The sequence below is a fragment of the Diplotaxodon limnothrissa genome, linkage group LG3 (assembly GCF_057381915.1).
Source record: "Diplotaxodon limnothrissa isolate DT_005_m linkage group LG3, D_limnothrissa_male_GT1.1, whole genome shotgun sequence".
Lineage (NCBI taxonomy): Eukaryota > Metazoa > Chordata > Actinopteri > Cichliformes > Cichlidae > Diplotaxodon > Diplotaxodon limnothrissa.
The window spans coordinates 20752640-20763806 of NC_140598.1; the positions used below are offsets into that span (position 1 = coordinate 20752640).

The 11167-nt window shown below is 46.9% G+C and overlaps 1 protein-coding gene across 1 annotated transcript; it reads right to left on the reverse strand.

Moving 5' to 3' along the window:
* Positions 1–286: 286 nt before the first annotated feature.
* On the reverse strand, positions 287–8291 carry LOC146634875 (ephrin type-B receptor 4b-like; the record flags this gene model as incomplete). The annotated part of the gene is made up of 8 exons (XM_085349986.1): positions 287–3580; positions 3691–3849; positions 5630–5823; positions 6023–6122; positions 6231–6280; positions 6760–6828; positions 6906–7052; positions 8022–8291. Coding segments are annotated over 8 exons (1095 nt in total), but the record flags the coding sequence as incomplete, so codon positions are not given.
* Between the last annotated feature and the right edge of the window lie 2876 nt (positions 8292–11167).

Consider the following 11167-nt stretch of genomic DNA (forward strand, 5'->3'; position numbering starts at 1 on the left):
CTGTTAACCATGAAGTACCAAGGTGGCGTCATTTTGTCTGCAGAGAAGTGAAGCCGAGCTTACTGCGGAGTACCTAAAACTACCCAATCACAGGGTTGGGTTAGATTCCCTTTATTATTATCTACACTCTACAGAATGATCTCCTTGTTACCTGGTTGCGTGACTTGAAAGAACAACATTCAAAAACCAAAATCCCGTCTTCTAACGGGATAAACCCGCTCTAATCCAAACCCAGCCCTCTGACTCAGATGCTCTAAACTCATAATTACAACGATTCATACCTAACCTTAACCTGTAGCTCGTCTTAAAGCTGGCCCACCTTTGGGTTTGATCTGCCGAGCGCCGTGTTCTTACGCTCCCATCGGGGGTTTAACCTGCTGAGCCTGGAGTGGATCTATCCCGTCTCATCTGGAGCTTAAATCAGGCCAAACCACGTTTCCTTCCCGACCTCTGCGAGCTCAAAACAACCCGTCCTCTGATATCTGCGCGCTAACGTATTTGTCACTGACGGTGACTCAGACGTAACACGGCTACAAAGAGGCGCCTGAGTTTGGTTTTACTTCATAAATAACTGGAACCGTTTGGCACAGTAAAAGTTTTCTCCTGGTTTTAACGTAAAGCAGACAGACAGGCAGCAGACGTGTCGTCGGGCATCTTTATTGGAGTTTTCCCTCGCCCAGTGGACATCCTTCTTTATGACAACATTATTAACAATAAAAATATTCTCATACATTAGTGTGGACGTATAAAAGGCAGAGCTGAGTTCACAACATTCAAAATTACGCATTTAAATAAAATTTGTTTCCCAAAACAAAGTGTTTACATTTGTCTGTCCAATGAAAGTGGATCGATGGTGGACTGCCACTGACTCAAACTCCCATCATGCAACACTGTGACTTACAGAAAGGAGGCATGACAAAGAGGAGCTGTTATTGGCCCGTTAGTGCTTTGACTGGCAGGTAATGGACCAATGAACCAGTTTATGCGATTCAGTAAAAATACCATTAGAAGTGGATTACTCAGACTTTTCATGGTGATTCAGTCCTGATGATCAGAACTCGGATGACAGAAGGTTTACTGGATGTTTCAGCCTCCAGCTGGAGGCCCACCAAAGTATGTCGGCAGCTCCTTTTGGCAGTTTCATGTTTTCATCCATCCAAAAGTCCCACCCTATAACCGAAGGATCTACAGCAGGGGCGGGGAACTCCAGGCCTCCCTGCAGGTTTTAGATGTGTCTGATTTTAATGGCTAAATTAGCTCCTCAGCATGTCCTGAAGTTCTCCAGAGGCCTGGTAACGAACTAATCATGTGATTCAGGGGTGTTGACCCAAGGTGAGATCTAAAACCTGCAGGACACCGGCCCTCGAGGCCTGGAGTTGGCCACCCCTGATCTACAGCCAACAATCCCTTCTTTTTGTTCTATATTTCAGTCAGCTCTGATCTCAGAGGCCTTTTCAGTCTCGTCTGTTCCTACCAGGTTACTGCTCTGCAACGACAGGATACAAGACTTATCGTGATGTTCAAAAATGTAACACCTGTTATATTCTGTTACCCAACAGCTCCTTTGCATGCATGCAAACCTCTGCAGAAACACTGCAGTGGACAATCTCCTCCAGGTCACATGATTAGTTCGGTGGTTTTAACTGGCTGATCATCGTCTGCTGGAGTTACACCTGAGACGATGACCACGATGGTGGCTCTGTGAGGAAGGTGATGGCAGCGTTCAGGTATTTCCTGTCTGTGAAGCATCGCTAACAAACACTGCTCCTCACATTAATGAGTGTTTGGCCGGAGAACAGAAGAGACTGAAGAGGCAAACTGCCAAATGTTGGCCTGATGGTTAATGTTAGTGTTGTAAAAGTGGAAGAGCTGGTTTGTGGGCCGCCGTTAAACATTTATGTAGCGAGGCAGACGCACAGTCTCGCTCCAGTGGGCAGATGTGATCTTTGGTCCTGAACCTGGATCGTCTCACTCGCCTCCGTGAAAGCTAAGGCAGATTGCTTTTATACGTTTCTCTTCAGAAAGTGAAGACGACGTTTCGCCTGAAATGTAGGTTTACTATAAAAACTCTGATCTCCTGCTTTGTGTAAAAATACGATCAAATATCAGGTACAAAAAAAAAAGTGCTACGATACAAAAGCATCAATAGTTCACGATTAAACAAAAAGATGTCTGCTGTAGTCCTCAAACGTAGTCCTCGTGTCCAACACTGAAGCTTTGAATGGCTTTTCACTTCCTGTGGAAAATGGTCTTAAAACATTAAACCTGCAGTGGCTTCATCCCAACACGTGAAAGGCTGATAAATGACAGTCACGTACGTTTAGGCCACAGGGAGCTGAGTCTATAAAGGGGAGATCATGTAGATGATGGATGCCTTACAGCTGGAGGACAAAATACACTTGAGTACGTTCACAACACAGAAACCCACTACAGGTGGGCTTCGATCGTTTGTAGGCACCGAACAATTTAAAAAACTTTCAGTCTGATTGAGAAAACTACCGTGTGTACAGTTAAATACTCCCACATGACTTCCCTTAATCCAGAGAATTTCAGCACCCGATGAGTCACATTTGGAGAAGTTCTGGTCTGAGCAGGGAGCGAACATTCCCAAAGACTTCCTTGAAAAGTACACTGGTGTTTTCTGAGGCAACCCAGAAAAACTTTACTAGAACATGCTGACAGGTCACATCACGAATCCCTTCAGATGGTCCTGAACGCTGGTGTGGAAATAATCCCACTGAGAGGGAGATTACCGACCGGTGCGTTGGAATTCCCGCATGTCCCACATTCCCAAGATGTCCTTCAGAAACACGTGTGTTCAGATTCCTGCTTGAAGAAACTCAAACACCGTCCACGTCACCGTAAAACCCGTTCGGCTCATTTTAAAAGGCTCTGAGGTCTGTGCGGTCACAGTGGCAGCATCCTGCAAAGGGTTTGTTTCTTCTACAGGAAGTACAAACCAAAGTATCCTGCTTGTGTTTCCAGCAGAATTTAGTCATTTTCTGCCTGTAATTTTTCTCTCTTGGTGTTTCTTCAGTGGAAAATCCTCCTGCCCTGGAAATCCAGCCATCAAACAGGCTGGGAAAGCTATGCTCCCAGCAAGGGGCGGAGCTTAGTCTTTACAGTGGAGGAACATCCAATCAGAAGAGTCCACATAAGGAATAGTTTCCAAAGTCTTCCAACATCCTTTCTGTGCTGGATGCTGATTGGCTGATTTCTGTGAGCTCTGCTGTTCAGAGTGGATTTAAAAAAACAAGCAACCTCGAGATGTGGTTCAGCGAGACGAGCCAATAGAAATCCTGAGGTTCAACCAGCCCGTCAAAGAATAGTCATCTCATTCCTTCGTTCTGATTGGTTGAAACTGCATCAGTTAGTGTTTCAGGCTGTAAAGCGTTCCCATTGGCTGGATCGGGTACAACGGTGGACAGCGTCAGGGTCATTTTGAGTGTTGTGCTGTGACCAGGCTGCGATTGGTCAGTAGAGCATGGTGGGTGGAGCTTTGTGTATCCTGAGCGTCTGGATGGAGGAGAGTATCTTCTTCTGGTGCCCTGCGAGGGTCACGCCCACTCTGAGGAGGTCTCTATGGAAACAGAAAGAGGGTGATGCAAATAAATAAATACAAATATAGAGCTTGGTTTCCCTGAGTGATGACTGGCAGGTAGCCAATCACAGAAAGAATAAGTGTCTTACTCAGTGTTGAGCTGCGAGACGATGTCCAGGTTGGTGAATCCGGCCTGCAGGAAGCTCTGCTCGTAGCGCTCCATCTTTATGGCTCGGAGCCACTCGGAGACCGAACCGCATGCCGACAGAGGAGGCGGGACTCGCTGGTCCAACAGAGGATGGGACAGGCTGGAAAGGACAGGGCAGATGTGAACGATGACATTCCTCAGCGAGTCATTATTAGAGCAGCGTGTTCAGACCTGCAGCCTATAAAATATGTGGCATGAATATGTGAGCGCGAGATTTATTCTCTCTCTGTTATGGTTGAGGTTAAAATAAGCAGAGCGTGCTGGCTTCAAGCCACGAAACCCTTAAAATGACATGTAGGTCTTAAATATAGCTGCTAAGGTTTACATTTTAACCCCTTTTTCAGTCTTAAAATCAAAGACGTGTAATTTGGTGTAAAGAAGAAAGTTTTCCCAGGAGCTGCTGTGATTGGGATCATTATCCCGTTCATGGCCCAGCTTTGGCTGTCAGACAGACTCCAGAATAGGAGCTCATGGTCAACTTGGTTTTCCCCGACCATGATGGTGTATTTTACACTTCCAGGCTGGGACGTTGTCTTGTGAGTTTTCTCAGATAGTTTCCAAACCTGCCTATTCTCTCCTGTCAGCTCTTCCAAACGAGCCTCACACTTTCAGTCCTGATCTAACTGCAGAGTCTGAGATTAATTTGCTGTGATGATTATGTTGAATTGTTTGCAAATTGCATCTGAAAGCTTCAGACCAACAAACGGCTGAAACGTCTGCTTTTATAAGGCACCCATACTTAATGATGATGGAGAAGACAGACCGGAGTCATGTGAAAACGTTTGTGTTCATGTGACAGAAATGTTACCATGTTGTATCCAAGCACATGACTTTACTTTGAACATCAGGAAGGATCGTGTCACACAGCAGGATAAAATCATCCCTGCTGGTTTCCACCACACCGTCACACCCAGTCTGATGGTTTTATGGTATTAAATTATTTTCTTTACAGTGTTGCATCACTGCTTCAACTTATTATACAGGAGACTTGTCCTGCTTTTATTTTGAAAGTTCAGTCCTTGCTAACCACCGATCCCAGAGGTTTCCTGTTTTCCGATTTCTCTCGGCAGATTGGCCAGCTGCTGTGGTGGATGGACCACCTCCACCTCTTGGACTCAGGTGGAGGTCCTCGTCCTGCTATGGAGGGTTGCTGTCACGGTGTGTTCAAAACAACCTGAAATCCGTGCCAGGCAACAGTGCCACATACGTGTTCGTGCAAGTGAAAATATGTCCACTTTGGCAAAGAGAGAAAAAATAGTTTTGCGCTGTGTCACAGAAGCCTCGCACTGAGATTCTCGCATCACTTTACTCCTCCTCCGCCCTTTGGCAAATATTTGTGAATTTCCAAAATACCCAGCAACTGAACTCATGCACGTAAGGCGAGCTGAAACTTAACTTCCTGTTTGGTCTGCACAGTTTAACCAGAACCTGAAAGGCCCACAGTGAGCTCCCCGAGGCTGCGGAGCAGAACGAGGAGCGGCTGCTCCACCCGTGGTACTGCTTTACTATCTGCTGCTAACAAACTACAGGAACTTTATTCCTCTCAGAAAGCACAAACATGCACGCCGCCTCTGCTCTCGCCGTTAAAACAATCTCATTCTTATCTGACACTGATCTCCATCCTCCTCCTCCTCCTCGTGTCTCTGATGTTCCTTCACTGAAAGAGGAGGTGGACAGTCGGGAGGACACGGCTTCATTTGGAGTTTTAATCCAGGAATGTGCACCTGCTTGTGTAAACAGCTGTCAATCACACAGCTGGCTGCCCCACATTCCTTTGTCTCCCTACCACACTCTGACCTTTGACCCCGAACCCACCAGCTGGTGCCTGAATGACATTCCACGGCTCCGGCCCCCTCCCCCTCTCCTTCATCGAGCCTCACCTCTGTGCCTCTGGGTGCGTCACTTTCAGGGAGGTGGGGTTTCGGATCAGCCTGTCGAGGGACGCCACCACGTCGCAGAACCTCGGCCGGTTGGCTCGCTCCTTCTGCCAGCAGTCCAGCATGAGCGCGTGCAGGGAGGCGGGGCACTCCGGCGGCGGGGGAAGCCTGTAGTCCTGCTCGATGGCGTTTATCACCTGATGAAGCAGAAGCGTGAGAGGCAGTGAGCACTCTGTCATTCTGATGAAACGGCTTTTTTAACCATCAGCTTTGGACACCTTTGCTGGAATAATTTCAGCTTCTTTTATTGTAAATGAGCACTAATGATTCAGTCGTAGTTTCACGTCCATGAACCTCCAAACAATCAAGTTTTAAATGTATAACTTTGTTCCTTACGTCCTGGTTGCTCATGTCCCAGTACGGTCGCTCCCCGTATGACATCACTTCCCACATGACAATCCCGTAACTCCACGTGTCGCTGGCTGAAGTGAACTTCCTGCAATCAGACAGTAAAATCATCAAATGATTATCTACAGAACACTATAATAACAATAAGAAGAGGAAGCCTTTATCCACTACGCCAGCCTGCAGTACTGGCACTCACCTGTACGCGATGGCTTCAGGAGCCGTCCACCGAATGGGAATCTTGCCGCCCTAAAAAACAAGACTGGATCAGTCAGGTAATAACCGAATTTCACAATAAAAGCACCCAGGTAATGCTCAACAACAGAGGACTGAGACCAGAACTCTGAGGATCTCCAGCAGAACCAAAACAGAGCTGAAAGACCAACCAGACAGACGTGATTGATGATGAAGGTCTTAAAGACAACATTCATCATCTACTGATGAATAAAAGACTTCCTGTTAAGAGCTGTCATGACCAGAGACAAAACTCAACTTGTAGCAACAACATGCGAGTTGAGCAGCTTTGCATGATTCACAGTTCAAAGTAAACCTTTATCTGAAACCAGCCCCCCCAGTCCATCCTCTGTCTCAAAGAGCCCGTTTCATCTTCTTTCCTTTAAGCCAACTTTATCCTGATTGGCTGTCCCTTACAGCAGATGGGTGTGGCCTTTGTGTCTGAGATAAGGATATCAGAAATCATAAAGAGACAGACTGTGACAGTTACTCACCAGAGAGCTGGTGTACGTCGGGTCTGACGAGTTTTCAGTCAGAAACCTGCTCAGGCCAAAATCTGACACCTGAAAAACACAAAACCACAACTGTCAGATCTGTTTAGATTAGTCGAGCGGACAGGTGTGCAGGGCCACACCCTCACCTTACAGACCAGGTTGGAGTTCACCAAGATGTTACGAGCCGCCAGGTCTCTATGGACGTAGCTCATTTCAGACAGATACTTCATTCCTGCTGCGATGCCGCGCAGCATCCCCACCAGCTGGATGGTGGTAAACTGGCCATCATTCATCTGAAAACAGACAGGTAGAGGGTCAGACAGGTAGAGGGTCAGACAGGTAGAGGGTCAGACAGGGAAAAGGTCAGACAGGTAGAGGGTCAGCCAGGTAGAGGGTCATACAGGTAGAAGGTCATATAGGTAGAGGGTCAGACAGGTAGAAGGTCATACTGGTAGAGGGTCAGCCAGGTAGAGGGTCAGACAGGGAAAGGGTCATACAGGTAGAGGGTCAGACAGGTAGGGGGTCAGACAGGTAGGGGGTCATACAGGTAGAGGGTCAGACAGGGAAAAGGTCAGACAGGTAGAAGGTCAGACAGGTAGAGGGTCAGCCAGGTAGAGGGTCATACAGGTAGAAGTTCATATAGGTAGAGGGTCAGACAGGTAGAAGGTCATACAGGTAGAGGGTCAGCCAGGTAGAGGGTCATACAGGTAGAAGGTCATATAGGTAGAGGGTCAGACAGGTAGAAGGTCATACAGGTAGAGGGTCAGCCAGGTAGAGGGTCAGACAGGGAAAAGGTCAGACAGGTAGAGGGTCATACAGGTAGAGGGTCATACAGGTAGAAGGTCATACAGGTAGAGGGTCAGACAGGTAGAAGGTCATATAGGTAGAGGGTCAGACAGGGAAAAGGTCAGACAGGTAGAGGGTCAGCCAGGTAGAGGGTCATATAGGTAGAGGGTCAGACAGGGAAAAGGTCAGACAGGTAGAGGGTCAGACAGGTAGAGGGTCAGCCAGGTAGAGGGTCATACAGGTAGAAGGTCATATAGGTAGAGGGTCAGACAGGTAGAAGGTCATACAGGTAGAGGGTCAGCCAGGTAGAGGGTCAGACAGGTAGAAGGTCATATAGGTAGAGGGTCAGACAGGTAGAGGGTCATACAGGTAGAGGGTCAGACAGGTAGGGGGTCAGACAGGTAGAGGGTCAGACAGGTAGAGGGTCAGACAGGGAAAAGGTCAGGTTTGCTGCTCTGTGACTGTCCCCCTCTCACCCTCAGGAAGCTGTCGAGCGCCCCGTTCTCCATGAACTCGGTGAGGATCATGACGGGGCAGGAAGTGGTGATGACTCCCTCCAGGTGGATGATGTTAGGGTGCTGGAACTGTCCCATGATGGACGCCTCCGACAGGAAGTCCCGCCTCTGCTTTTCCGTGTAGCCACCCTTCAGGGTCTTAATGGCCACGTAGTTCTCCTTCCTGCCCGGGATCCTCAGCCGACCACGACACACCTCGCCAAACTCACCTGTACAGGTATACGGCACAGGTTACATTACTTTTACAATAGTTACAATTCAAATGGAAGAACACACCTGTATTTCACTGGGGATAATTTATTCAAATTTAATCCCCAGATTAATGATAAAACTGCCACGTGAAAAGATTTCAGATATACTGAACACAACACTGTCTGTGCACCTGTCCTCACCTGATTCAGGAAATGGGAAGGTAACACCGAGGTGGTGTTATTTTTGTTAAAAAACAATCACATGGGCTGGTGATGAAAGATTACGTAGTAACATTGGCTATGGTTATGACAGCAAATGTAAAAATAAACAGTCATACTCCTGCCCAGGTGTATCCAACCGAGTCATAACAAGAATGTAATGACCTGACATTCCACAGGTGTATTTTCCCAGGTGTTTGTTTTCCTTCAGGCTAGGGATGGGTATTGATAAGATTTTAACGATTCCGATTCCATTTTCGATTCTGTTTAACGATTCGATTCTTTATCGATTCTCTTATCGATTCTTTTTTTTTTTTTTTTTTAAAGGAGAACACTAAGGTCGATTAGCTCAGAGCTTTGTTTTATATCTTCTCTTTGAACAAGATAGAAATTTAGGAGTAACATGGCCTTACAAACCCAACAGTGAGATCTTGAGAGATCCAGCCTACGGCTCTTCAATGGGGTGTCACAGGTTCCCCAGGAAAAAAAATTGTAAATGTAAAATAATAAAATAAATATTCTTGTGAGACATATCACATATTGACGGGGTCGGGTTATGTTAAAAAGTATAAATTGTTGTACTTTGTTCATTGGTTCAAAGGTACCCCACACTTCTTTTTTTGTTTGCTTGTTTGTTCTGGTGTATTTTTCATTTGAACTGTTACTCTGCCAGAGTACTCATATTTACAAGATGGCATTGAACGCCCCATTGGTGTATCAGGAAAACTATTTTGTACATATGTTCCTTGAAGGGGATTGAAGTCGTTCTTTTTTCCACCGCAGCGAAGGGCTAGGAGTAGGAGAGGAGCTGCTGTATGTTTTTGTTATCGAATCGATCTGATTGTGAAATAAAGCATATGCAGTGAGAAAGCAACTCCAGGAGTCATCCCTGCCTTAAAGCTGCAACATTCTTCTGTAGCAATAACAAAGTATAACATAAATTGTTCTGTGGCAATTACACAAGAATATCCAGTAATGTCCCTGCCTACAATTAAACACATTCACTTACCAAAAATCGGGGGCATCTGCTGTGGCAAATGGGTGCAAGCCTTTGACCACAAACTGAGTCACTGCTCGGTGACATTAGTCTATCCTGGCCTGAAAGGAGACGCTACCGGTAGACTGCAGCGAGAACTGCCAGCGAGCGCCAGCCAGACTCTGTCTGTCTCTCTCATCATGGTCACCTACATGTACAGTAATGGCAGGTCTTGTAATAAGGCAGATTGCGCTAACATAATATGCACTGTTAGTTGATTATTTACCTGCCGCATTAACGGGAGAGGACGTGCAAACGTTACCGCTGCTGCTGGGTTGAGAGTCACGAGTCCGGAGCGGAATTAAAAACGCGTGTCATCGCGTGTTTTGTGAGCAAATGCTTTTGCATATTCGTAGTGTTTCCTCCCTTAAATGAAATATCTACTTTGCAAGTTGCCCTGTTGTCATCGGTTCTCATAAAGTATAATCAAACTTTTGAGCGTTTGAGCCGCTTAGGCGCCGTGTTTCCTGCCAGGTAAATGACGCTCCGCAACGTGGTGACGTCATTCGGGGCGACTGGAATCGACAAGGGAATCGTTTGCAAAAATGGCAAACGATTCCAAGGAATTGAAACAGTGGGAACCGGTTCTCAACAAGAACCGGTTTTCGATACCCATCCCTACTTCAGGCTTAATGTCATAGAAATATCTAATATGAGAAAAGAAAAGCCACCTTGCCAAATTCACCTCCACCTGTAGGCTAGAAGACAACAGCCTCATATCTCGTTTTATCTAATAGGCAAAGGTAAGAAAAGCTGGAGGAGGTTTGAGGGGATGCTGGCCAATCAGACAGAGCGGGGTCACGGGAAATGAGAGGGTGGAGGTGGAGCTTAAAGTGAGTGTAAAAAGGTTCAGGTGGATGTAAATCTGGAGGTGCAGAGATCGGCTGACAGCAGAGCCCCAGAATCCAAACACAGACCTGCCGCTGAGTGTCGTCTAAGGTGAGAGCAGAGCGAGTCCACGCCAGCCGGAGGCAACGAAGTTTCCCTAAGTGGAGGCAGATCTTTGCGTTCTTTGAAGACGGAAACAGTAGAGGACCCACAGCAGAACCCTGAGGGACTCCACGTGTCAGAGCAACTAATGAGGTCACACGGTCACCTGAAAACAGCCAATCGCAGCAGGGCCGAACCCTCGACGCCGCGCAGCCCCATATCTACTCAATAAAGAGGACTCGTGTTATTGATACTGGAGGGGTGTAATGTTCCTTTAAGGCTCATTAGCGCATACCAGCACGTCAACACCTCCCTCAGCACTCACGCACATGTGGCCTGCGTGTGTGTCTGAGCGCGCTCGCCAGCCGGCGGTGAAAAGTTTGCACCCTTGTTTCCGCAGCAACCGCTATCCAGTTACATCTCACCAATGTCATCACTGAGAGCACTACTGTTACAGTAGCTGCACACACACTCAATCAATCACGCTCTCTCACGCCCTCGCACACACTCGCGCACAAACGCGCACGTGGCGTGTTTACTTTTAATAAAACAGGGTTCATGACGGAGAACAAATGACATCTGATGTTTTCTTTTAGTGCGAACACAGCTTCGCCTCATCATGGGAAAGTTAATGTTCCGCTCTCGAGGGGGTCAAAGGTCACAAACACATCTGGAAGACTTTACAAAATAAAAGTCCTATTAAGACCCATAAGTTTGTTTTGGCCTTTCAG